At 39.4% G+C, this 27712-nt stretch overlaps 2 protein-coding genes across 8 annotated transcripts; both read left to right on the top strand.

Annotated features, from left to right (window-relative positions):
- Positions 1-4003: 4003 nt before the first annotated feature.
- LOC104587285 (uncharacterized) lies at positions 4004-20962 on the top strand. 7 transcript variants are annotated; one of them, XM_088895366.1, is made up of 11 exons: positions 4004-4453; positions 6233-6358; positions 6648-6807; positions 6954-6996; positions 11286-11362; positions 18110-18447; positions 18522-18739; positions 18875-19229; positions 19310-19518; positions 19697-20048; positions 20164-20962. In XM_088895366.1, exons 2-11 carry the CDS (start codon positions 6350-6352, stop codon positions 20740-20742), a joined length of 2340 nt encoding a protein of 779 aa, XP_088751492.1. In that variant the 5' UTR covers positions 4004-4453; positions 6233-6349; the 3' UTR covers positions 20743-20962. The 7 variants fall into 7 exon arrangements, with proteins under 7 accessions (XP_088751492.1, XP_088751494.1, XP_010243132.1 ...); XM_088895368.1 differs by lacking the exon at positions 11286-11362 and having other exon boundaries at positions 4006-4453; positions 18661-18734; XM_010244830.3 differs by lacking the exon at positions 4004-4453 and having other exon boundaries at positions 6180-6358; positions 19697-19808.
- A 156-nt stretch (positions 20963-21118) lies between these two features.
- Positions 21119-24569, top strand: LOC104587286 (uncharacterized). The gene has a single exon (XM_010244831.3). It carries the CDS (start codon positions 22578-22580, stop codon positions 24495-24497), a length of 1920 nt encoding a protein of 639 aa, XP_010243133.2. The 5' UTR covers positions 21119-22577; the 3' UTR covers positions 24498-24569.
- Positions 24570-27712: the final 3143 nt, after the last annotated feature.

Below are 27712 nucleotides of genomic sequence, written 5' to 3'. Positions count from 1 at the left end.
CTTCAGCCCACCTTACTTCCAAGGGTCGAACATTCAAGAAAAATAATCAGCCTGTTCGACTGCCTTTCAGCGATAAAGATAGTGAGTACAAAGACAAATCACCTCACAAGAACACTATAAGATACAAAGGGAGCCCATGCCAAATCTGTAATCGTCCTAATCATTCAGCTCTCACCTGTAAGAGTCGTTTTGATGCCTCCATTAAGTATACACCTCAAAAACCTTCAGCCTATATGTTAGAAACTGCAACCTCACCTCCCTCAGCAAATCACTCATGGTATGTTGATTCCGATGCTAGTCACCATGTCACTAATGATCTCAACTATCTGAAACTTCACAATGAATATACAGGACCTGAACAACTGCGAATAGGTAATGGTATAGGGTGGAATATACATCATATTGGCACCACTTCTCTCTCAAGTTCTCATAAAAATCTAGTTCTGCATGACACTCTTCATGTGCTGAATATCACTAAAAATCGTCTCTTTGTTGCACGCTTCACATTTGATAATGATGTGTTTCTTGAATTTCACCCTTCTCATGTGCTTGTAAAGGATTGGAAGTCAAAAAAGGTTCTTCTTCAAGGTAGTCTTGATCGTGGGCTCTACAGATTCAGTCATGATGAACCGCTTCCCTAGGCATACATTAGTGAAAAGGCAGCTCTCAGCACTTGGCATCATAGGTTGGGCCACCCCAACAACAACATCATGAAACACATCATTGAAAACAATAATATTCCAGTTGCATTCAACAAAACGCCTCTCTTTTGTTCTACTTGTCAACTTGGAAAGGGGCATCGCCTACCTTTTGTTCCTAGTTCATTTCAGGCCTCAGGCCCATTAGACATTGTTTATTCAGATTTATGGAGACGAGCCCTAGTAGTTTCTCATTTTGGCTATCATTATTATGTAAGTTTCATTGACTCCTTCAATAGATTTACATGGATATTTCCAATTGTTTATAAGAGTGATGTGCCTAGTATTCATTATGTTTTCTCAATCAAGTTGAGTGTTTACTCAATCGCAAACTTAAAGTCTTTCAAACCGATGGAGGGACTGAATACAAACGCCTAAAACCATTCTTTGACATGCATGGAATTGCCCATTGGACCTTCTACCTACACACTCCTGAACAGAATGGATCTGCTGAACTCAAGCACAGACATATTGTTGAAACTATATTGGCTTTATTGGCTCATGCATTTGTTCCCAAAACATACTAGTATGAAGCATTTCACACGGCAGTTCACCTAATCAATCGAATGCCAACAAAAGTTCTTCATCTTCAATCCCCATTGGAACGCATCTTCCAGTGGAAGCCAAATTTTCTCTCACTTAAGACTTTCGAGTGTGAATGTTTTTCCTACACCCGACCTTACACTTCTCATAAATTCGAGTTCAGAAGCACTCCCTGTGTCTTCCTTGGATACTGTGGCAACTTCAAAGGATTCAAGTGCCTTCATATTCCCACCGGTAAGCTTTACATATCTCGACATGTTGTTTTTAATGAAGAAAATTTTCCATTTGCACATGCTTCATCCCCTACCCCACTCACTACACCACACTCACTGCCCCACTCTTTCATTGGACCACTACCTCTAGTGTCTTGTTCTATTCGACATGATACTTCATCTGAACCACCATCGTCTAAATCTTTACCTACCCCTCTTCATACACCTTTCTCTCCCTCATCTACTCCTTCACCATCATCATCCTCATCTGACCCATCACCTTCCTCTTCCTAATCCCAAAACTCGATCCATTGCTGACCTCCTTGCCGCCACTCAACCCCTTACCCCTCAAACCTTTGACCAAATTGCACCACCCCCTCGTCGTCACCACATGGTAACCCGCTCTCAAGCCAACCATGTCTCTCCTCATCTTCATCTTACAACAAAATACCCATTGTCTCTCGATGAGACAGAACCCAGGTCAGTCTCTCAAGCCATGTGTCACCCTCGCTAGCTAGCTGCTATGCAGCATGAACTTGCTTCACTTCATGCCAATCAAATCTGGACCTTGTGCCCCTCTCCCCCTAATGTCAATCAAGTTGGTTGCAAATGGATTTTTCGTTTAAAACAAAAAGCCAATGGGACTATAGACAAGTACAAAGCTCGCTTTTTAGCCAAAGGATATATGCAACGAGAAGGTGTAGACTTTACAGATACTTTTAGTTCAGTTTTGAAGCTACTTACTCTTCGGGTTGTACTTCATCTTGCTCTTGCTAATGGGTGGTCCCTTCGCTACTTAGATGTGAATACGACATTCCTGCATGGTGAACTACATGAAACAGTCTACATGACCCAACCACCAGGCTTCATTGATCCATCCAAACCCACATATGTCTGTTGCTGGCATAAAGCACTATACAGGCTTAAACAAGCTCCAAGGGCTTGGCATCATAAACTCTGTGGTTTTCTACTACAATCTGGTTTCCATTACTCAGTGGCTGATTCATCGTTATTTATCAAGCATTATTCTCATGGCATTCTCTTGGTACTTGTTTTTGTTAATGATATAATAATCACTGACTCACACTCTCCTGAGGTCACAAAGCTTATATCTAAATTGGGGAAGGCTTTCTCTATCAAGGACCTGGGTCCTTTGCACTATTTCCTTGGCATAGAGGTTACACACACTCAGTCAGCTCTTCATCTCTCTCAACGCAAGTACATAGTGGATCTTCTTCACAAGTCAAACATGGCTGATGCTAAGCCCATCAACACCCCCATGTCTACTCCCTCCTCTTTATCCAATAACTCTAGTGCTCCACTCTCAAATCTCTCGGATTACAAAAAACTTGTTGGAGCTCTCCAATATGCCACACTGACATGTCCAAAGATTGCATCATTGTCAACAAGCTCTATCAATTTCTTCATCAGTCCACTGAAGAATACCTTGCTATGTTGAAACATGTTTTATGCTACCTCAAAGGAACCTTAGATTATGGGTTGGTGTTCCATAAATCCACTTCCTTAGAGTTGCATTCTTACTCAGATGTCAATTGGGCTGGCTGCCCTGATGATTGGCGCTCTCACGGTGGCTTTTGCATTTTTCTTAGGTCCAATTTAATCTCTTGGCTGTCCAAGAAACATGCCACTATGTCCCGGTCCAGTGCGGAGTCTGAATATAGAAGCCTTGCTATTGCCACCTCTGAATTACTTTGGCTTCGCTCTCTCTTCATTGAGCTAAAAATTACTTCACCCTGTCCGCCTATTCTTTGGTGTGACAATATTGGTGCGACCTATTTAATGGTCAATCATTTGTTTCACGCATGAACAAAGCACATTGAGATAGACTTTCACTTCGTTCGTGAACAGGTTTCTCGTCGTCAGCTTCAGGTTCATTACATCAGCACCACTGATCAGTCGGCTGACATGGTTTAGTTCCCAAAGAAATTAAATAAGAGCAAGGGATGTACCTGTTATAGCTGGTTGTGCTACATCAATACATTGCTTGTCGCCTCCCCCCTTTCATAACTTTTGAAATATAAAACTCATCAAAGTTTGAAGTATAAAAGTCAGGTAAGAATGCACCCTTCAACCTATATAGCCGTATTCATAATTTGATCTTATTTTTCAAAGATGTATATAAAACAATAAACATCTTAAGGTTGTGTTCCGAAAGGAGGAAGCTAGCTTTCATCCTTAACAATGAAGAAAAGGAAAACACTCCATCAGTCGAAAGGAACCGGTTAGGTTCAGAGACCAGAACATCTTCATGTTACTTCCACAAAAACTCCTTCAAAAACAAAAAACAAATTCAAGATCTAGGGAAAGAAAAGCTTGTGAAAATTGTCAAGCATGGGTTTCTAGCAAAAAAGGGCAATTTGTTGCACTGAATATCAATAAAAATAATATTTTTATAAAATAAGTAAAGTAAAGTAACTTTTTTTTTTTAAATATCAAGAAGGACAACCACACTGTTCATTGTCCTCCTCTTCCTCTGCCCCTGTGATTATTTGAAAAATAGCATCGAAGCTTCAAAAGTTTCAAGTCCCTTATCTCTCTTATGAAGCTTCAAAAGTTTCATAAAGATCCAGGAAGCTTCGAGCTCTCAAAAGTCCCACATCGGGTTTGAGGTCATCTCGAGCGGGTCTCGTCTGTCATGGCATCGCGTGCTGAAGCTTCCTGATTAATAAAGATCTCGCGTGCTGAAACTTCCTGAATCAGAAATTGGAAAACTCGAAGCTTCCTGGATCTGGAAACCAACTTGCATTCTTTACACCACGCGTGCTGTAAGATCTGTTTTTCCTCTTCAGTCTTCCCCTCTACAACAACATCGAATCCAGGGAGAAACGAAAAGAGAGAGATAACCTCAAACTCGATGCAATGCTCAGCTTCAAGAGAACGGTGTCACCACGATTCCGGAATAGTAACCGTGAAGAAGAATGTGCCTGTGCCCTGCTCCGCCTCTCGCATGAACAGTGTATTCGGATGATATAAAAAAATGTCATTGCCCTTTTTTTATATATTTCTTTAAAAAGTTATTCTATTTTAGTTATTTTATAAAAATATTACTTTTTATTGATATTCAAGACAAAAAATTGCGGAAGAGACTCATAAAAAATCGGGAAAAGTACAGAAACATAAAATGCAGAATTCTGAATTCCAGCCCCCCTCTGCAACTAACCCTCTCCTCCCTTATAAATCACATCATGCCTGTGAATTTGGCATCAATTCACGATCAAGATGTATTTCCCCTGTACTTTAGGCCTAGTAAATTCTGATCTGGGTTGATTGGTACTTCTCCCTAAAAAATTTGGACTTCTTTACATTTTTTTGTAAAAATTTGTTTTAATTTGTTTGATATAGGTACATATCATTCAGATTCTCTTGAATACTGGTCATCAATACATATTATAGATCCATTTTACATATTTCACATGAACAAGTTCCATAACTCTCTAAGGGGGTTGTTTTTGGAACTTAGTTGTTAAAACTTGGAGTTGAGCTGAGTCGCAGAGCAAGAGAGAGAGAGATTTCAAGGGACAAGATGTTTTTGGTTGTGCCTGGCAGTTGATTCCTTGCCGCTGCCGGTATTTCATGTCACAAACGCGAGTTTGCAGTGAGGTCTGCGGCGGGATGCTCATTGGAGAAGAGAAGCAAATGGGAGGGACTTTGAAATGGGATGCTCAACGGAGAAGAGGAGAAAATGGGAGGGACTTCGAAAATCTCAAATGACCAAAGGAAATGAAATTTTGTCCTTTTCTGTCCGATTCAACCGGAATTCTTCAACTAACGTGCAAATTCCCGTTAAGTTGATAATTTTCTAAGTTGCAGATGTGTTCATCTGATTGGTGGGTTCACGCTTCCGGTGAATCCATAGGTTCACAGAATGCGAATTCTTCCAAGTTAGGTCTCCAATAATGGTTGCTTTTCAAACACAAAAATTACCCCACCACTATCATCCTCATCATCTATGCCTTGTGCTTACTATAGTGATCGGTTACATGAATCCAGTTTCACTGTTTTACTTAGTATCATATATCCTTCCTTGAATTATGAGAGCTTAAATCATTCCTCGTAACTTTTAACGAAGTCCGTTTTACGTCTGTTCCTAACTACTTTGGCCTCTTCAATTTCTAACGGATCATATTTTTTTTTCAAATAAGTATGATAAATGGTCTTCAAACCATCTACCTACCTTTATCATTTTATCACCCTTTTTGAGCTATTCTTAGTTATTTTGTATGACTGCATTTTACAATTGTTCTTTTTATTATCACCACCATGGTTTTCAAAACCGGCCGAACAGAAAAACTTGACCCCAAAACTGTTTTTTTGGCCAAAACGATTGATTTGATCAATAACCTGCCGATGTCCCAGAACGATTCCTGTCTAGTTCGATTTAAAAAAAAAAAAACTTCGTCACCACATACCTATTAAGCATTCTTATTTCTACCATGGACACAAAAATGATGCTTTAAGAGTTAAAAATTCTTGATTTTTCGTTATCTAAAATTCATTCAAAATGGAAGGCTATTTGGGATAATAAAAATGGAAAATGTACTGAAATCTTAATATAAAAATCATTTAAAGAATAGATTTCAGTCCAATCCAGCCCTACTAATTGATTTTTTCTATATAATGACAAAAAGCATCTTTATAGATACAGTGAGTTGTGCTGTATGTGTACATTATCTGTTTCTGCTACACCTTATCATTTGTTTATATGCTATCATTCATAATAAATATGTATTTAAAGAACGTTTTATGTTTCCGTTTCAGGATTGTATCAAATCCGAAGAACAGTGAACAGTGAGGGAGCAGTGACGATGGTCGAACGGTGGTGGAGGGCTTTTAGGGTTATCAGGTGGGGAGGAAGGAACCATAGAAAGAGAAGGCATGGTCCAGGTATTATTTCTCCCCCCTTCATCGTCTTCTTCGGACCCTCTCTCTCTCTCTCTCTCTCCCCCGACTGCGGCGTCCGTTCTCTCTTCCTGATTTGCTATCTCCTCCGTCCTCCCTGAAGCTTCCATCCGACGAACTAGCAACAAATTAGGACGCTGGAGTGGTAGCTGGGGTGGAGATCCAAAACTATCCGAACTTTGACCAGCTTAATGCGGAGCGCTCTCTCACTGTTAATTTTTCAAATATTTTCACCTCTACAATGACCTCACTGTTTCTCTATTTATTTTTGTAGGTAATTGACACTAAAGTTCAAGGACCAGCGAAGTTGGCACCTTGTCTTTATTTTTATTGCTTTATATGTTTGCAATCAGACCCCATTACAGACTGGAGCTCCGTTCCATTGCCTTGTCGATCTGAAGCAGCCAGGCCTCACTTTCAATTCGCCATCCCAAGTACGTTTTTGTTGGCCTTTTCCTGCTCTTTTTGGTGGAGTTTGAACCTTTCTTTTGTTTTTACTTTTTGAAGATACTGATTTGTTCATGCGCACTTTGATAATTTAAGTCCTTTTTGGTCTTTTCTGCACCTTTTCTCTTTGCAGAGAAATGGGATCTGCTCCTATTTTTTGAGGGTGCATTTGGAAGGTTAGTGTGACTAATGAAGATCAAATTGGTTTTTTCTGTAATTTTTATTTTTTAGATTTTAATTGCGTTTGTTATGTTAAATTGATGGATTAAGCTTGCGGGAGTAACTTTTCTGGGTTGGACCTTGAAATGTTGGTTACTGCTTAGAGTGCAGTGATTAGTAGGAGTAAAAGATTAAGCTATTCTGAATATTGTTCTTCTCTTTGGTTTAGCTTAAAAGACTATAGCCGATTATTGTACTGAATTTTGTTATTCTGTAAACATGAAGCATGGAAATGTTGATTCTTTTACTCTTTAAGATATTCATTCCCTATGTTCTGTCTTGTGGTACATTTGTGTAAAAGCCTAATTATTGTATAACTCTGATGAACGACCTCAATTGAGGTCAGGTTCCTTTTGTGATCTGTCGGGAAAATATCTTTTTAATTATACCATGCCACCATGCCATGTAGAATTGGTGTGTGAACGTGATGTCCATGCCACATTTAGATATTCTGTGCCTGTCTTGTCACATGATACTTGTATCTATGTCCAGAAATTATAGCTGCAATATTTTCTTCCTTTTACATTTAGCTACATGCAAAACACAAATGGGAATTGCGAAATAGGATACCATTGAATAGGGCTATCAATGGACTGGATTTTGGTCCAATCTGATCCAATCCAAATATGAATCCAATATAAACAATCTGGATCAAATCCGATCCAAACTCAATAAAAAGAGAATGCAATCCAATTTAATTTAAAACAAATGGTTCGGATGGGATCCATTCCATCTGACTGAAATAAAAAAGATTTTACTCTTAGATTTAATATAACTAGTTTAATAAAGCATTTGGCTGTTTAATACTTTGCATGATCCTTTTTTTTGGTATGCCGTACATTGCATTATCTTTACTATATAATGCTGATACTTGCCTTGGCTTCATGTGCTGACCACCATTGGAAAAATCTAATTCATTTATTCCTCCCCGCCACCCCCACCCCAAATTTGATTTCCTTCCATGGAAGTCTAATTCTTCTCCCTTCTCTCTCCTCTCACATGCTACTTAGCTAGTAATTAAAAAGCAAGAAAGCTAACAGTTTTTTTATGTTTGAAATGGTGACATCAGCTTTCCTTTAAAGTAGGCCATGATACCTCCTATATGTTTATATTTTCCTCTATTGTTTCTGGTGGGAAAAAAATAAAAAACTCAAATGTTACTTCTAGTAACATTTTCTTAGACATCAACTCATCAAGGGCGTAGAGTTTTTTAAACCTCTGTATGAGATTGGCTTTTTTATTGGATTGGTTTTTTAATGGATCCAAACAGATATAGATCCAATCCAATCTGATAAGAAAATGGATTATTAAGCATGGTCCAATCCAATTGGATATTAATAATGGTTGTCCAAATCCAGTTTATTTGGATTTGATTAAATCTAGTCCATTGGCAGACATACCATAGAATGAAGGTTCCTCTTTTGAGCTGAAGGTTTCATATTATACATTTTATTTATAGAGACCAGCCTTTGCCTTTTGAGGGTTAGGATGCCTCAGATTTATATGTTTCATCGAGTATGAAGATTTGTATGCACTCTTTTGATCATCCTTACATATCATACAATAGTTTTCTGTTGCCCATCAAAATTAAAACCTATGGGATGTTTCCTCTTTTGAGCTGAAGGTTTCATATTATACATTTTATTTATAGAGACCAGCCTTTTGAGGGTCAGGATGCCTCAGATTTATATGTTTCATCGAGTATGAAGATTTGTATGCACTCTTCTGATCATCCTTACATATCATACAATAATTTTCTGTTGCCCATCAGAATTAAAACCTATGGGATGTTTCCACACCTTATTTCTGCACTGATTTGCATGTTGTTAGAATTTAGACGCTACTAGCATCTATTGTTGTGCTAGTGGCATAGATTGTATGGGTAATCTTTACTTTAGTATAACATGATTCATCCTGTGGATTAAGTCCTTGAAGAGGTATGTTCTCTTTTGAATGCTTCATTTGTTTGGTAAGTTGCTTCTAGTAATTGTAGAAAGGACAAACTGGAAATCACCAAAAAAAAGAAAAGAAAAAGTAAAGGAAAAAATATTGAGCAATCAACAGGAAAACAATGAAGCATTGTTAATCCCGATCAAAAGAAGGAAAAAAGTATAAAGAAAAACTTTGCTAAAACATTCTACCCTGATCAGCTAACATGCCAATCTGACAATAACTCAATGTATGTTTTTTACATCTCTCAAATATGAATTACTAAGAAGCCCCTGGTGGAGCTCAATCTGCCTTAGCACTTGAAGATAGGGCTTGCAGTTATTTCTTATCTTTTATATTAATGTACACATTTCCCCATTGTCAATGACAATATTGTTCTGAATAAAGGGATAGAAGTGCATCCGCTGCTCCTTTAAATAATTAAAAATTTAACATGGTAAATGTTTGCCTTTGTTCCCACTTTTTTTCTAGTTAGCATACAATAAGAAAGGAATTATTAATCAATTCACCAGTTCTTTGTGATAATCTCATCCCATTACCCAAAGAAATCAAATCTAGTTCTTTGTTCCCACCTTACTGAATTTATTAATCAATTCACTGCGAACAAAGAAATCAAATCTATTTTTATCTTGTAGTGTCACTGCAGAGCTCTGGGCTTGGCTTCTATCTTTGTTTGGGTCTAGTTGGGATATGCCAGTAGAAGTAAGCACAATCTTTAACCCTTCTTTCTTCTCTTGGCCCCATAAAAGAGGAAGGAAAATGTGGAGATGCTTACGAGCAGCATTGGTTAAAGGAATGCCAGAATCTTCCAAGAAAAAGGAAGAAGCAGTCAAACCTTAAAGGACTGCATTTTGTCCAGGTCTTTACATTGGTTAAAGACTCTAGAATTATTTAACCATTTTACTTTTGCTGATTGTTGGAAGGATTGGAAGTTGGTAGCAAGCTGTTCCTCCTACAAGGGAAGGGCAGTGACTAGCTGGGTCCCCCCTCCTCTTGGTTCTTTGAAGCTGAATTTTGATGGGAGTAGCCAGGGTAACCCGGGTCTCTCTGGGATGGGAGGTGTATTGAGGAATGAGGCTGGAGAGGTTGTCTTAATCTACTCTGGCCCTTTAGGAGTTGGGAACTCTATCCAGGCAGAACTGCTAGCTGCAATACAAGGAATACTTCTTGCAAAAGAAGTGGGCGTGGAGCAGCTTCTGATTGAAGGAGACTCTAAGACAGTGGTGGACTGGTTAAATAATCCGGAGGATGTCACTTGGGGCTACAAAATTGAGTTAAAGAAATTCAAATGGCTGACAAGAAATATGTCTATAACAGTACAATGGGTTGGGAGATCAGCTAATGCTTTTGCTGATGTCTTGGCAAAACAAGGGATAAATAGGGAAACATTGTTCTGGGCACAATTGTAACTATTGTTTTAATTTCAGCATTCATGTTTTCTCTGTTGTAGTTTGTGTATTTGTTGTTTGGAGAGGCTGCTCCTCACGCCTCTAAGGGGATCTTCTTGTATCTATTCATTATTTTAATGGAATTGATGTTATTTATCAAAAAAAAAAATCAAATCTGGTGTTGTCAGAATTTTTTGATATTGTGACTAAGCATGATTTGAATTTCTTGCCAAAATTCACGAAGGTTTTTTGTCCTGGTTCAGCACATTCAACTATGTCTAACCAAACCAGAAAATGAAGGAAATAGCACGACAAGAATAGAAAAGTATGCAATAAAGATAATGCCAAATTTCTTGAAAATCAATTAGTGGAGAGTTTTCAGGGTTAAGAATATGTGTGTGTGTGTGTGTGTGTGTGTGTGATAAATTCAGCAGGAGAAAGAAGTCGTAGGGCGAGTGACCCATTCTAATCATTTATATACTTTTTAGATCAAATAGTACAACACGACAACAATGCTCCCAGTAAGTGAATAACAGAAATTATTAGAGAACAACTCACACTCTCTAAAGTCCCCTTAATAGGGTATGGATTTTCTATTCCACTCCCCACTCAAGATGTTCTCCCAATGAGGAAGAAATACATGTACATGGAAATAGAAAGATAACCAAACTCCATCTACACTTTTTGAGTCTTGAAATGAAAAATTAAAAAGGGATTTTATTTAAGATCTCCCTCTCTCTCTCTTTCTCTCTCTCTTGTTTGGTTGCTTGTAGCTTGCTTCCCTCTACTGCCTAATCTGTATATTTTCTTTACCCTTCAGTAGTCTCACTCCCCTTCCTTGAGACCCTCTCTATTCACCAATACCCTTCCCTATTTGGTACTTAGTGCACCCAGTTACTTCTTATCAGAACTCATAACCCAAGATTCAAAGTGGCTATTGGAAGGTTTAAAGCACTGAATCTTGAGGCATGGACTCCGGAAACAGGTAATTATTCTCCAGAATTATTGTTGAAGGTAAACCATTGCTCTTAATCTTAAATAAACAATGCTTAACTCATTACTGTACCTATCCGTACCCATTTCATTCTCTTTTAATTGTCTGCAGTAATTCCTGTATACAAATTTTTTGACAGAATAGTAAATGAACATGTTTGGTACTTTGATTGCTCTGTTTTCTTCTGTCTTGTAACCCTGTTGGTTTATCCACATTCCTCCTTGTTTCTCATCCAAATCTTTGTTTGTTAGACAACTAATAGTAAATTATTTATTTCCTAACTAATTGTTTTTTAATGACATTCTAACTCATTGATTACAAAATAGAGCGATTGGGTCACATACATAAATGTAAAAACAAGCATTCATGCTTTCATTCTGTTTCGCTTTCTCTTGTCTCTCTTCCACTTGCTTGATAGACCTGAAGCATTGAACATGTTTTTTAACGAGAAGAATAATGTACTTACAGTGATAATATTGACACAACATAATAGATGTACTTATTTAGCATTCATGTAAAAAGTAGACGTTCAGGACTGCTATCAGTCTTGAATTCAGGTTCGAAAATAGAAGAAAAAGTATAGAGAAGAGAGGAGAAAGAGAGAAGAGAAAGCAGTAGAACACAAGAGTTGAAAGGAGGAACAAAAACTTAATATTCTGCCGCTACCACTTTATTTAGTATTTATAGGTTATGCTCATTACATGGAAAGGACAGATCTGCCCTTTGTATTTACATAACAAATAGAACAAAATAAGACTGAAATAACTAATTGACCACCAGCTAACCCTAGAAAGACTAGAACACCTTCTACCCTACGAACACAGTGGGACCGTAGCTGTGGGGCCCACATCAGTGTTCTCTACACTCCCACTCAAGTTGGGAATAAATGTTTATCATTCCCAACTTGGATAGATCCGCCTCTAGCTTCTTCCTTGGTACAGCTTTGGTGAGGATATCTGCTAGCTGCATGTTGGAGGTGATGTACGGGAGACACACTTCTTGTGATGAGACCCTCTCTCGTACAAAATGTCGATCAACTTCAATATGTTTAGTCTTGTCATGCTGCACCGGATTGTGTGCTATATTAATAGCCACTTGATTATCACAATCCAGCATCAGGGGCTTCTCATACTCAATACCCAACTCCTCAAGTAGTCATCTCAGCCATAGAATTTCAGCCACTCCGTCAGCCATTGACCTGTATTCAGCTTCAGCACTAGATCGGGAGACAACACTCTGTTTTTTACTCCTTCAAGAGACAAGGTTACCTCCCACAATGGCACAATATCCAGAGGTAGACCTTCTATCATCAACACTCCCAGCCCAATCGGCATCCGTATAGACCTCCACCTTCATGTGATCATTGTTCTTGAATAGTATACCTCTACCCGGACATCTCTTCAAGTATGCTAATATTCTTTCTGCTGCAAGAAGGTGCGTGGTTCTAGAAGAATGCATGTACTGACTGACAACACTAACTGCATAACTGATATCTGGCCGAGTAAGGCAGAGATATAGGAGCTTTCCCACTAATTGCTGGAACATAACTTTGTCTTCAAGAGGCTCCCCACTCTCTGCACTAATCCTGTGGTTCTATTCAATGGGTGTATCCGCAGGCTTGACACTTAACTTTCCAGTTTCCGCCAACAGATCTAGAACATATTTCCTCTAAGAGACAAAGATCCCCTGTTTAGATCTAGCAACCTCAATACCCAAAAAATACCGTAGTGCACCAAGATCTTTCACCTCAAACTCTTGATGAAAGAGCTATTTGAGGGACTCAATTTCATGGCTGTCATTTCCTGTCACCACAATATCATCAACATTTACTGCAAGTAGTGTTAGAGAGGACTCCACCCTCTTGATGAACAGTGTATGATCTGACTGGGCCTGTACATAACCGAACTTCCCAAGGGCTAGTTTGAATCTATCGAACCAAGCTCTAGGTGACTGCTTCAAACCATATAATGCCTTATTGAGTCGGCAAACCTTCTTACCTGTCTCTGTATCATAGAATCCAGGAGGCAACTGCATGTAAACCTCTTCCTGCAGGTCTCCATTCAGAAAAGCATTTTTAACGTCCATTTGGTACAAAAGCCAAGTGTGGTTTGCTACAAGAGATAATAGAACTTGAATGGTGGTCATCTTGGCTACTGGGGCAAATGTCTCCAAGTAATCTATACCATAAGTCTGGGTGAACCCTTTTGCAACTAGTCGAGCTTTGTACCTCTCAATGGAGCCATCCGCATTGTGCTTCACAGTAAATACCCATTTGCATCCAACTGGTTTCTTTCCTTTGGGCAGATCAACTAGCTCCTAGGTATTATTTTTCAACAGGGCATCCATTTCAACTTGCATTGCACCTCCCCACTCCGAGACTGATAGGACTTCTTGCATTGTTCTTGGAATAGGGACATTAGCAACGAAAGTAAGATAGGACCTGTAGGAGGGAGATAGGCGATCATAGGATAAAAACTGGGAAATGCCGTAGGCTGTAGATGTGGTGCAATGCAGTTTTCCTTTACGGATAGCAATGGGAAGGTCAAGGTCGTCTGCAGGGGGTGAAGTGGCAACAATGGAAGGAGTCTCTGTGGGCCCTGGGACTGTAATACCTGGACTTGGAGCCGTAGAAGAGGTTGGAGCTGGCCTGGACTGCTGATGACCAGGATCAACCTGCCTGCATCGCCTGTGATAGACTCTCAACTCCTGATCCCTCTGACCACCCTCACTACTGCAGCCCTCATCACCCAATGGAATAGGTAAAGGAACAGCCCCAAAAGTATTAACCCTGCCCTCACTGCGTTCCCCCTGAAGAAAAGGACCCAAATCCCCACTCTCACTGCTCTCCCCCTAAGGAGAAACCCGAGAATAGTAGGGTATCTCCTCAAAGAAAGTGACATCCATGGAGACAAACTTCTTCCTTGAGACAGAATCATAGCAGCAATAACCCTTTTGAGTTTGTGCATAACCAAGAAAGATGCATTTGGAGGCCTTGGGTTCGAACTTGGAGTGATGGGGTCCGAGAAGCTGAACAAAACAGGTACAACCAAATGTTTTAAGGGGAACAGTAAACAACTCCTCATTTGGGTATAGAAGGGAAAAATGAGGTTTCATATCAAGAACCCGGGAAGGAACCCGATTAATAAGATATACCGCTGTGAGGATAGCATCACCCCAGAAGTGAATAGGGACATTGGAGGTAAACATAATACTTCTAGCCACCTCCAAGATGTGCCTATTCTTCCTTTCTGCAACCCCATTCTGCTGAGGTGTATGAGGGCAAGTGCTCTAGTGGATAACCCCATGATTAAGAAGGTAAGATGCCAATGGCTTAGCAAAGTATTCCTTTGCATTATCAAATCTAAGAACTTTGATCTTGGCATCAAACTGGGTTAGGATCATTTGGTGGAAGTTTTGGGTCAGGACGGGAACCTCATCTCGTGAACGCATAAGATAAACCCAAGAAAACCGAGTATGGTCATCAACAAATAACAAAAAATATCTGTACCCACCCATAGAAGGGATGTGATACGGCCCCCAAACATCAGTATGCACAATATCAAAAGAACTATTACTACTTTTATTACTCAATGAATAAGAGTTTCTACAATGTTTAGCAAACTCACAACTTTCACATTTCAATTGGGACAACTCAACAGACTCAAACAAAGTAGGGAACAGACTCTTTAAGGACCGAAAAGACAAATGACCTAATCGGTTATGCTTTAGCATAACTGGACTCACAATCTGAGAAACAAGTGACTTCTTATCCACTGACTCTTGCCGACGAGAACTCTCCCCGAGCAGATAGATCCCATTCGTCTCACGGCCAGTCCCAACACCTTCTTCGTCTCCAGGTCCTGAAAAACACATCGGTCAGGGAAGAAAGTTACTGAGCAGTTCATATGTTTGGTAATACTACTAACTGAAAGAATGTTAGTATCAAGTTTAGGAACATGCAAGACAGAAGACAAGGAGATAGTATCCGACAGTTTGATGTCACCTTTGCTAGAAATGGGGACAAGAGAGCCATCAGCAATAGATACTTTATCCTTACCAGAAAATAAATGATAAGTGGTAAACAATGAAGGCAAGCTATTCATATGGTCGGATGCACTTGAGCTGAGGCATGGTAGGCTGAGGCTCAAGTACCTAAATGTGCGAAAGCAGATGTGGTAGGAGCTAATGGTGACTGCGGTGATTGAGCTGAGTTGCCAAGTTCCTTTTCCAACTGTATTAGAACAGCCCGAACTGCAGCTAAGGTCTCTAAGGGTGTGCCTCTTGTGCCAGACGAGAATGTTGAATCAGACCAAATGAGGATGTTGTGCCAGACCAAATGAGGATGCAGCTTCCAACATGTTTCTTTTGTGTGTTTAGGTTTCTTACAATGCTCACATACCACATCCCTTTTATCTTCCTTCTTCCTGTCCCTCTCTGAATCACCCCCTGATTTGGGTTTAACAGCTACAAAGGCCGGTGTAAGAGGCTGAGGTTGCATCATGACTTTCCTCCTAGTCTCTTCACTATGCACTAAGGAGTATGCCTGAGAGAGGGTCACACTATCTCTGGTCAAAATTTGTTGCCGCACAATATCATACTCTGAATTCAGGCCTGCCAAAAACTCAAACACCCTGTTTGTCTCGATGTGCTTTTTATGGGTCTGTGCATCTTTGGGACTCTCCCACTCAAGAGTCTCTAAGTGATCAATCTTATGCCATAGGGACTTCAAGGTAGAGAAATAGACCGAAACCGGTTTCTCTCTTTGTTTAAGGGTATTCACTTCACATTTCAATTCATATGCTTTGGCAACATTAAGGGGTTGGGAGTAAGTTTCTTTCATAATATTCCATATCTCCTTGGTTGTCTTTGCCCACAAGTAATTTCAGTTGATATGAGGCTGCATAGAATTACACAGCCATGTCATATCCAAGTAGTTTTCTTGGACCCACTTGGTATACATGGGGTCTCCCTTGGAGGGTTCTTTCACATCTCCCAAGAGATACCCTACTTTACCCCTTCCCCCAATAGCCATCATGGCTGATTGGGCCCATTCCAAATAGTTTGATCCATCAAATCTTATGGTTGTAATTTGAAAACCTGTCTCAGAAACACCACCATAACTGCTGTTCCCAAAACTGCCTTCTGCCTGATTCTTAAACTCCATTTCGGTCAAAAACCAGTAGTCTCAAAATTAGGGTTACTACAGTCAAAACAGCACTTGGACTATCAACCACAATCACAAAATCGGTATAGAACCAATCTGTATTCACGGTAGATGTGCATGAAACAGGTCTAAGTCTGATTTGAAACCAATTAGCAAACACAACAGCAACAGTCCGTATAATTTTCACCCCTTAGAAGAGTTCGAAGCCCCCCCAAAAAAATCTGAAAACAGCTTGGAGAATAATCTGATATGCTGAAGCAGAATTAGGGTTTTAACAGTCCTTAAAAGCAAATTCTCAGCCGCACATTCTAGACAGTACCGTATGGATAAGACTTGTAGTAGGGTTAATATGAAACCCTAAAACTGATCAATGTTGAGGAGAGAACTTAAGAAAAGTTTCATAGGTAGATCACAAGGTTCAGCCCAGTATTAGGGTTTGCCACAAGGTTAAAACAAAACCCTAGAGAATAGAAGGAAGAAAACCCTAGAGCGGTTCGGCCGCCCTTTCTAGATAGGTCCAACCTATCTTCTCTGATAGTACTTCTCTCAGAAAATAAAAAACTTACAAGAGAATGCTGTTCGCTGCCTTCCAAGGTTACCCGAACCCTAGCCTTCTCTGATTCTTCCTGATCACCAACACTCTACAACTGTGGCAAATCTTCAAAAAGCTGTTAAACCCTCTGGCGATCTCCAAGAATCAATCAACGAACTCTACTTTCTCAGCTTCCAGCCTTAGATGGTTCTCATGTGGTCGGCTGGACTAGACTCACATGAGAAACCCTAGCTCTGATACCAAGTAGACGTTCAGGACTGCTATCAGTCTTGAACCCTAATGGATTTCAAGTTCGAAAATAGAAGAAAAAGTATAGAGAAGAGAGGAGAAAGAGAGAAGAGAAAGCAGTAGAACACAAGAGTTGAAAGGAGGAACAGAAGCTTAATATTCTGCCGTCGCCACTTTATTTAGTATTTATAGGTTATGCTCATTACATGGAAAGGACAGATCTGCCCTTAGTATTTACATAACAAATAGAACAAAATAAGACTGAAATAAATAACAACTGAAATAACTAACTGACCACCTTCTACCCTACGAACACAGTGGGACCGTAGCTGTGGGGCCCACATCAGTGTTCTCTACATAAAATAATCAAATATTATAGTAATGAAGGATTTTGGTCTTTTATGTGCAAATGGCATGTTTCAGATTAGTGAGCTGACTGCCTCACTGCCTAAACTTTATTGTAGATGGTAACTTTTGGGGAACTTGCTTCAGTGATATATTAGCTACACTTGAAAGCAAGGGCATGGCATCAGCGTGTATGACAGGATACTTGTATAGAGCATTTTTTGGGTCTTATTTTCCATGTTTTCATGCACACATTTATTTGATAGTTATTTTGTTCTGATTGTTATCTTACTCTGAGCAGTTACTGTTATTTCTGAAGGTTGTTATTAAGTTAAAGTATGGTAAGGTGCTGGAAAGTTGGAAACATATTGGACTCTTCTGCTTATTTATGTATATGTATATACAGCACTTAGTAATTACTTTTTTAATCGGTCTTTTATACTCATAGAAGGAATGGAAAACCAAGCCACACCAAATGGTGACCGTCCTAGAACCAAGTGGACATCAGTAATGGACCGGTATTTTATTGACATTATGATAGAAGAAGTTCATAAAGGGAATAAGATTCGGAATACATTTCGGAAAAAAGCATGGGAGGACATGGTCTCTTTGTTCAATACAAAATTTGGATTACAATTGGACAAGGAGATATTACGGAATCGATCTAAAAAATTGAGGCTCAAGTGTAATGCTGTGAAGACTCTTCTTGCCCATAATGGATTTCATTGGGATGACTCACGAAAAATGGTCAAAGCAGATGATCATGTCTGGGACGAATATCTCAAGGTATGTTTCTTACAAACCTTTTTCCATTTATATTCACCATTTACAGATGTCACTCTTACATACTATATGCATAGGCACACCCTGAGGCACAATCATACAGAACCAAAACTGTGTTGAATTACAATGATTTGTGCGTGATATATGGAAAAGAAGCAACTGATGGAACAAATGACAGTTCTGGTCATAATATAAAGGCTGCTGACAATATCTCAGGAATGGAGATTGTTGCACTGTCTGAAGATCCACAACCTCTGGCACTGTCTGCAGGTCATGAAGATCTTTGTTTGGTAAGGTACAACAGAAGCTGACATGCTGTCTCTGCCTTTTTCTTTTCCTATTTTGCTACAGGCGTAGGATAATGTCACAAACGTACATCTGAGCATGTTTTCTTGATTAGTTATGAACTGCCTTTTTTCCCTTTTTATAGGTGTCCTGAAAAGATAGAAGGAACGGACATCCAAGTTCCTACCAGTAGTGAGCGCTCACGAACAAACTGGACTCCAACAATGGACCGTTATTTCATTGACATTATGATAGAACAGGTTCATAAAGGGCATAAGAATGGTAATATATTTCGAAAAAGGGCATGGGAGGAGATGGTAGCATCGTTCAATGCAAAATTTGGATTAAATTTGGATAAGGAAGTCTTGAAGAACCGCCACAAAAAATTGAGGCTTCAATACAATGCTATGAAGATTCTTCTTGGCCATGGTGGGTTTCACTGGGATGAAACAAGACAAATGGTAACAGCGGACAACAATGTTTGGGATGATCATCTCAAGGTATATTTCATGTTCTTCATTTTGTCTTAACCTACCATGGAAAATTTTTTATGTGAGTAGCTTACACATGATAAATGTAGGCTTACCCTGAAGCGCGATCATATAGGACCAAAACTGTCCCAAATTATAAAGATATGTGTGTGATATACCGAAATGAAACTGCTTACAATGGCTCAGCTGATGATGTAAACCTTGCCGGCAACACTCCTAAAACTAAGATAACTGGAGTCTCAGGAGCTTCACAATCTCTGTCTGTGTCTGCTGTCCCTGGTGATCCAGGTGTACTAAGGTGACACCAAAATGAAAAAACTCTGAGGCTGTTGCTCTGTTATTTTTTTACTTATATTGTTATTTTTTAGTGATTTTTTCCAGGACAAATGTGATTAAAGGATATTTGCTGATACAGTGACATGATTAATGTATGCTTGTTGGTGTGTGTAATTTGATGTTTTCTTTTACTGATATAGGTCTTCTCAATTTGTTGAAGGAATGGATAATCAAGACCCTCCAAATATTGATCACTCGAAAACCTGGACTCCACCTATGGACCGTTATTTCATGGATATTATGTTGGAACAGGTAAACAATCGATTCAAAGTTGGTAATGCATTTTGCAAAGAAGCATGGACAAATATGCTTGCATTGTTCAATTCAAAATTCGGATTAGAACTGGACAAGGAGGCTCTGAGGAACCAGCACAGGAAATTGAGGATGCAATACAACGCAATGAAGACTCTTCTGGACAATAATGGGTTTTATTGGGATGAAACACGCCAAATGGTGGCAGCTGCAGATAATATTTGGGATGATTATCTCAAGGTTCACATGGTTCATAATTGAGATTCTTTTTATTTTTATCAAGTTTCTTTGATGGGCATATGGGAATAAAATAATCAGTTGCTAGTATCTTACATAGGGTACTTCATACTTGCAGGTACATCCAGAAGCACGATTGTACAGAGCTAAAGCAATGCCAAACTATAATGACTTGTGTGTGATATACGGAAACCCAATTGTTGATGGAAGATATAGCTGTTCGGGGCATGATGTAGTCCTTGAAGACACACCAGAGGTGAAGATCGAAGTAGAGGGGCCACATTCTCCAACCTCTGCTGCCCATGGAGATCCAATCATTGCTACACAAGAGTCTTCATCACATTCAGCTGGGGATGTGGATACATCCAATCAACAGAGCAAGCGTCCATTCGCAGCACCTTCGACGTTTGAACATTCTAGAAAACGGCTGAGGACTATTGATGAATGTATGGTTGAGGCTCTTCGTCAAATGGCACTTGCAGTTACATCATTAGCAAATAAAAAGAAAGAGAATGAGAATGAGACCCCTGCTACGCTAGAAAAGGTGGTTAATGCACTTCAAGCTATACCTGATATTGATGAAGATCTCTTTCTGGATGCTTGCGATCTTCTGGAGGATGAACAGAAAGCAAAGATGTTTCTTGCACTGGATGCAACAATCCGGAAGAAGTGGTTGATGAGGAAGCTTAGACCATAGTCACCTGTATTAGTGTCTCGAAGCTTTTCTAATCCTTACTTTTTAAATCTCCTTTGTTGTAATGTATTCCACTTGTTCATGTTATTTAACAATTATTATCCAGTCTTTTATCTTGTGTTAAATCTCTTGTAGTCTTAATTAGACTGGTTAACATTAACAGCAGATATGTGAACTGGTGTACATTCTAGTAGTGCTAAGGATTTATCTTGATTTGCGTACAGTTGGCCAGACTAGGCACTAGCAATAGTTAGACCCAAAATGGTACTTAACTAGATTTGGACATGAACATCATTTCCTTCCACTAATTTTGCTTTTTTGGCCAAGGTTTTTTTAGGTATTTGGTGTCACACTAATAACCCTTCCTCCTTTTCCCCAAATTAATGGTTGCAAGAATGAATTCTGCATCAATGCTGACCAGCCAACATATCAGAGTCACCCCTTGGTTGATTTGGCCATGATATCTTGAGTACTAGTATGAGGTATGAACAAGTTGAACTTCCTTTTCCATCAACTGCTGAATAACAATTTTATCTGTATTCTAACGTTGGGAACTTGGAATTTGATTCTTGTTACTGTTATAGGAAGAGAAGTGTGTGTGTGTCTTAATCTTTTCGGGCTTGGGCCTAGGTTGTGTGGAGTCCATGCCATGTATGAGGATCAAGGTTTTGACTGTATGGTTTTAGTGAACAAGTGGATGGTTTAAATAGATGTTCAAAATTGGATGTTTTCTGCTTAAAGCTATTACCCGAGCATCATAGAGAAAGGAAGGGAAAGGTAGGGAAACATATACAAGATTTGTAAACATTTCTCTACTTTTTTCTTCCTTTCCCTACTTTTTCCTTAAAACCAAGGCAATGATCATCACCTTTCCCTTCACACTTTAGATTGGATCAAAGCTATAGGCCTATAGTCTATAGATGTTCTTGGTTATAAACTCACATTAGCTATGGCTGTTCTTTCTAAAAAGGGAAAATTCCATTTTAGTACCATGAATTTTGGGGTAGTGTCAAGTTAGTATCTACTGCAGCACTTAAACTTTCAAAAAATGTCAAGTTGGTCTCTGACAGTAACCGACGAACAGTTTATTTGTTGAAAATATCAAAACTATCCTTCAAAAAAAGACATTGTTCATTGTCTTCTACCTTGAGACTGAACCGGTGAAGGTGTTTGAGATTCTAGAGTCATTATCTTCTACCTTTAGATCTAAAATACATTATTCTTTAATTATTTCTTTGCTTTTAATTATTGTTTCTCTCATTCATATTTTATGTTTTTTTTTTCTTTTTTTTTCTTTAAAGATAACTAGTTCAGTCCCAAGGTAAAAAATAATAAACAGCGTCTTCTTTTAAAAAATAGCTTTTACATTTTTAACAAATAATTGATGGTTGATTAGATTAACGGCAGAAGGTAAAAAACAATAACTAACGGTTGATTAATAGCAAACTTGACACTTTTTTGAAAATTTAGATACTGTATTGACGTCTTAAAGTTGGGTACCAACTTGACACAAAGTTCAAGGTTAAAGTGGCAATTTCCCTTCTAAAAAAATTACTAGTTACCTCTGATGCCTGAAGAGTGATGACTGATGAGTGGGTTTTACCCACCGACTCGCCGTGACCAAGCCGCCGATGAACCTTCTACCAATTCCGATTTTTCCATGGTTCCTTATTCCTTGCCTTCTCCCCAAGAAACAAAGACGAAACAAGAGAAAAAATATAACAAGGCCAAGGTCAATAAAGGCGAGGCGAAAAGCAAGAGTGGTGCCCAAGGAATCGGTTCGACGGTTCTTATAAGTGTAACTCAACGTTTCACTCGTTCGTCAGTCCCAAAACAGGATGGCTCTTCCTCAGCTCCTCGGTCCACCGGAAATCTATCTATCTACCTCTGCCGATAAACCTACTCCGGCCACATCCGGTGACCCCTTTATTGATTTACTGGTCGCTAACTTCAATTATACTGATCTACCCGTCAAACCACCCGTGGGCTACACGGAGAACTTGTCTAGGACCTTCTTGTCCACCGGAAACCCCTGTCTGGACTTCTTTTTCCATGTAGTTCCTGATACCCCACTGGACAATCTTACCCGCCGGCTAGAACTGGCTTGGGCGCACAATCCATTAACCACACTCAAGCTAATCTGCAACCTGAGAGGTGTTAGAGGCACCGGGAAATCAGACAAGGAGGGGTTCTATGCTGCGGCTCTGTGGCTCTACAAGAACCACCCTAAAACCTTGGCTTGTAACGTGAGGTGGTTTGCCGAATTTGGGTACTTCAAAGACTTGCCGGAAATTCTTTTCCGGCTGCTTGAAGGTCTCGACGTCCGGAAAAATGTAAAGGATGAGAGAATGGGAAGAGGGGTATTGAGAATTAAAGGTGGAAGACGTGCTAGATTTCCGAGAAGAAGATTGAAATTCCAGAAGCAGAAGTGCAAAAACAAGTTCTCGGTGCCAAGAGAGGAGAGGGTTAAGATAGAGATGGCTAAGGCTAAGATTGCGAAGGAGAAAGCGAGAGAGATGAGAAAAGAGAGGAATGCTTCCAAGGCGAGAAAAGCACTCGAAAGATACAGCAGGGATCCTGATTATAGATTTTTACACGATCGGATATCTGATGTCTTTGCTGAGCTCTTGGTTCAAGACCTCAAGTTCTTGAATTCAGGGGAGATCAGTAAAATCAGTCTTGCCGCGAAGTGGTGTCCGTCTTTGGATTCATCGTTCGATCGATCAACCCTTCTCTGTGAAAGCATTGCAAGGAGAGTCTTCCCGTGCGATTGCGACCCAGAATACGAGGGAATCGAGGAAGCTCACTATGCTTACAGAGTCCGCGATCGTCTGAGGAAACAAGTCCTTGTTCGTCTACGTAAAGCTCTTGAACTCCCGGAGGTTTACATGAGTTCGAACAGATGGGACACGCTTCCGTACAACAGAGTGGCTTCTGTCGCCATGAAAAACTACAAAGAGCTCTTCATGAAACACGACTCAGAACGGTTCCAAAAGCATCTCGAGAGCGTAAAGCGGGGAGAAGCGAAGATTGCAGCAGGGGCATTGCTTCCGCACGAAATTATAGCCTCCTTGGAGGACCCCTTCGGTGGTGAAGTTGCAGAGCTCCAATGGAGGAGAATGGTGGACGATCTTACAAAGAAGGGGAAACTCAAGAACTGCCTCGCCGTCTGCGACGTTTCAGGTAGCATGCACGGGATCCCAATGGAGGTCTGCGTGGCTCTTGGACTCCTAATCTCAGAACTAAGCGAAGACCCATGGAAGGGGAAGGTGATCACTTTCAGCGAGAACCCCCAGCTTCACAAGATCGAAGGAGACAATCTGAGATCGAAAACAGAGTTCGTGAGAAAGATGGATTGGGGGATGAATACAGATTTCCAGAAGGTGTTTGACCTGATATTGAGAGTCGCCGTTAATGGAAAACTGAGCGAAGAACAGATGATCAAAAGAGTTTTTGTGTTCAGTGACATGGAGTTCGACCAAGCTTCAGAGAACCCTTGGGAAACAGATTACGAGGCGATCAGAAGGAAGTTTCGGGAGAATGGGTATGCATGTGTGCCGGAGATCGTATTCTGGAACCTAAGGAATTCGTTGGCGACTCCGGTGGCAGCGCAGCAGGAAGCGGTGGCTCTGGTGAGTGGGTTCTCGAAGAACTTGATGACTGTGTTTCTGGAGAAAGGTGGGGTTTTGAACCCAGAAACGGTGATGGAGCTAGCCATCTCTGGCGAAGAATATAAGCCTCTCGTTGTACTTGATTAACGGAATTATAAGCAAAAATTAAATAATAATAATAATAATAATAATAGATTTCTCTTCCATTAATTAATTTTACTTCTCTGTGGAATCAACATTATCCCTAGCTTCACACTTTTCAGAGTCACAGACCGAGCTTGTGAGTTAAGAACTTAAACTTGGCGCCCCACACGCACATCTCGACGTGCACAGGAACATCTCTTAATATTATGGGGAGATGATGTTCCCACTACACGGCTGGGATGAGTTGTCAGGCGTGTGGGGTGAGCTTTGTGGGGCGCCCGTTACTTTCGACATGCATGCACGATACGAATTCACATCTCCACCCCATAATACATTCCCGCCGGGAACATTTCCCGATGATAGTATCAGAATCGATGATCATCAGAAAATGTCTTAATACACGGCCTAAAGTTTTATATCTCCCTTCCATGTTCCATCTTTGTTTCAGTAATGAATTTAGCCTTTAAAGTTATGAGATTACCTTTATAATTTATTAAGGTATCTTTCAATATAATTTAAATACCAGGTTTGTCCTTCTAAACTTTAATAGACTTAACATTTTTATAGAATAAAATTATTTTTATTCTTTTCAATCTAACTTAGAGAGTTTTTTAATTGAAAGTGAAAAATGTTTTTATGGGCGTTTTAATAAATTTTCACCTAAATTGATAGATAAAGGGTAAAATTGATACTTTTGAGAAACTAATGCATCATGTCAATATTTTCTATCCATGGCAATAAAAAAATGAGGTAATTGTAGGTTTTTCCAATATTACAGCAGAGGTTTTTATGATTGCCAGAAACTTTAAGGGAGTTTTTTTATATTTTACCCTAATGTTTTATTCATTTTATGGTATTAATAAATCTTATGGAAAAATAATAATTAATGAGTGACTCATTTATTTAGGGAAAGTAATACTCTCCTCATATTTGGATAAATTATTTACTTATACCCATCGAAAATCACTAATACATGATGGGATAATATTTGTCACTTTAATAATGTCTCTTTTTTAGATAAATCAATCACTGTACATCTTTACCTAAGGAATAAAAGAACAGTGATAAGTGTTCTTATCGAGATAAGACCCAAATAAGTGCATTTATCTAAATAAGTCATTTACCAAGATAGGAATGAGGCCCAAATTCAAAAACATTGAATAAAAAAGTATTGATATGATATGCCCGACAAAAATATTGCGAATTTGGGGATTTTAATAGATTCTAACAAACCTATTTTCAAAATAATTAATTGAAATAAAAATTAAAACAAAGGGAATATCGAGCAATCAATATACAATGTACTCAATTGTTTTGGTATTTACATGTCAATCTTTGGTTTGAATACCAAACATCACTTAAGCATTATATTTTGTTGGTATCTGATAAATCATATAAGGAACCTTATCTGAATCCATTCATCATGGGTGTTGTGTTTTTTTTATCAGTGGTGTAGTATTTATTTTTTCTACTTTTTTTGGAAATTGTCTAAAACTCACCATCAGTTTTCAACATTTCTCTTAAATTCACCATACCTTTTTAAAATGTCCAAGAAACCCCATGTCTAGGGATGGATTGGAGCCAAGCCGAGCTTGAATAGCTAGTTATTCGAGCTCAGCTCGCTAGAAAGCATGATGCTTGAGCTTGGATCAGCTCAAGCTCGATTGGGAGTCATATGTTTTATAAAAACAAAAATTTATATATAAAAAATATTTTTTATTTGGTATTTAAAAAATTAAGAATTATAACAATTAGTTATTATTATTATATATATATATATCTAGCCGAGCTTTATTAGGCTCGAGCTCGACATGAAACTCTGTTTAAATCGAGCCATTAGAACATCATAATAATCATTGGCAGAAGTTGTCCACGTTAGCATGAATGCAATTTTCATGACCACACTGCCCCTGAATGGTGAGTGTTTGAAGAAAAACTCCCCAAGTAGGTATTTGAGCTTCCTTTCCATTTTATTTCTAATCAGCATGCTTGTAGAACAACCAGATCAAAAATAGTGTGGAATGGCCAAAGCTTCAAGAGCGTCCCTATGTTGACATCCGAGAATGGGACAAAAAATTTCAGCAACTTCTGGAGTAACGACGAAAGATAACTTCACTTACTCCCTAGAGCAAAATTCTTCTCCTCCGTCGTTTTGGGTGTTGGACTCTGAAGGAAACATCATGCAATACAAGTTCTACAACTGGACCGACAAGTATGATACTACGATAGTTTCAGGATTCTGTGCCAACCCATCTACCCTACAACAACTCCAAAGAAGAAAGGGTGTGTGGAGCAAAAGGTACCAGAGTGCATGAGAGGTGAGTTGTTTTATTCCAAACAGGAATATATGGATGAACTCAGAGACTCATAGATTGTGTAAACATGCTGGAACAGAGATTTTACCTTTCGAGAATCATTCCCTAGGGTTCTATTCCTATTTATATTCTGGGTTTCTTTCTTAATCAACAATTGAGAGCCAATAATAAGCACCAAGGATAGGGGTTTCTTTCTTAATCAACATGCTGCGTTTGGAAACGATGCAAGCATTTAGAATATAAAATGGTCCATATAAATTGCAAAGTTGTGTTAGTTTTGCACTAACAAATTTATCTTCTTACCAAACAAACTTTTAGCTGTAGTGATGCAAAAACAAATGCCAATAAAGCATATGCCTTCTTTTTATCAAAAGCCCACTTGAATGCAAATTTACTTATTTTATATTGATGTACTTGTAAGCGACAACGTACTTGCCATGCACGTATCCGGTGCATGGCACATGCACCCAAGACTCCTACTTCATCCTGTAAACTCTTATTCCCTCTTATCTTGTAAATACCTTTCCCATTGTACTTCTCCTTCTTGTAGACAACCCCTATCCTATACTTCTCCTTCTTGTAGATAACCCCTATCCTCTACACTTGTAAATTGTCTTTGTAAAGGATAAACCCATCCTAGTAAGATAAGTGATGGAGGTAGATTTGGCCCGACCTCTTGGCCACCCGACACATGGAAGCAACTGAGGGTGACCTGGCAGGAATGACAGCTCGGCACGGCAGTGCTCAAGGCGCGAGCTCCGAGAAGAGGAGCCCCAAGCTCCCCCAAGAGGAACCCGGGACCCAAGCTCCCCAAAAGGAGCCCGAACTCTCCCTTTGACCTTGAGCCTTACGAAGAGCGCAAAGGGCAACAACCCGAACTGGCCCACCCTAGGGCAGTTCGAG

The sequence above is a fragment of the Nelumbo nucifera genome, chromosome 1, assembly GCF_055504915.1.
Source record: "Nelumbo nucifera cultivar China Antique chromosome 1, China Antique-T2T, whole genome shotgun sequence".
Lineage (NCBI taxonomy): Eukaryota > Viridiplantae > Streptophyta > Magnoliopsida > Proteales > Nelumbonaceae > Nelumbo > Nelumbo nucifera.
The sequence above is the reverse complement of the archived record's forward strand: the minus strand, read 5'-3'. Positions and strand labels throughout refer to the sequence as shown.

Coding starts and splice junctions, on each gene's coding strand:
- LOC104587285 (XM_088895366.1), top strand. Junction 19,519..19,696: donor GGTGATCCAGGTGTACTAAG/GTGACACCAAAA, acceptor TTACTGATATAG/GTCTTCTCAATTTGTTGAAG. Junction 20,049..20,163: donor TTTGGGATGATTATCTCAAG/GTTCACATGGTT, acceptor TCATACTTGCAG/GTACATCCAGAAGCACGATT.
- LOC104587286 (XM_010244831.3), top strand. CDS start 22,578: ATGGCTCTTCCTCAGCTCCTCGGTCCACCGGAAATCTATCTATCTACC.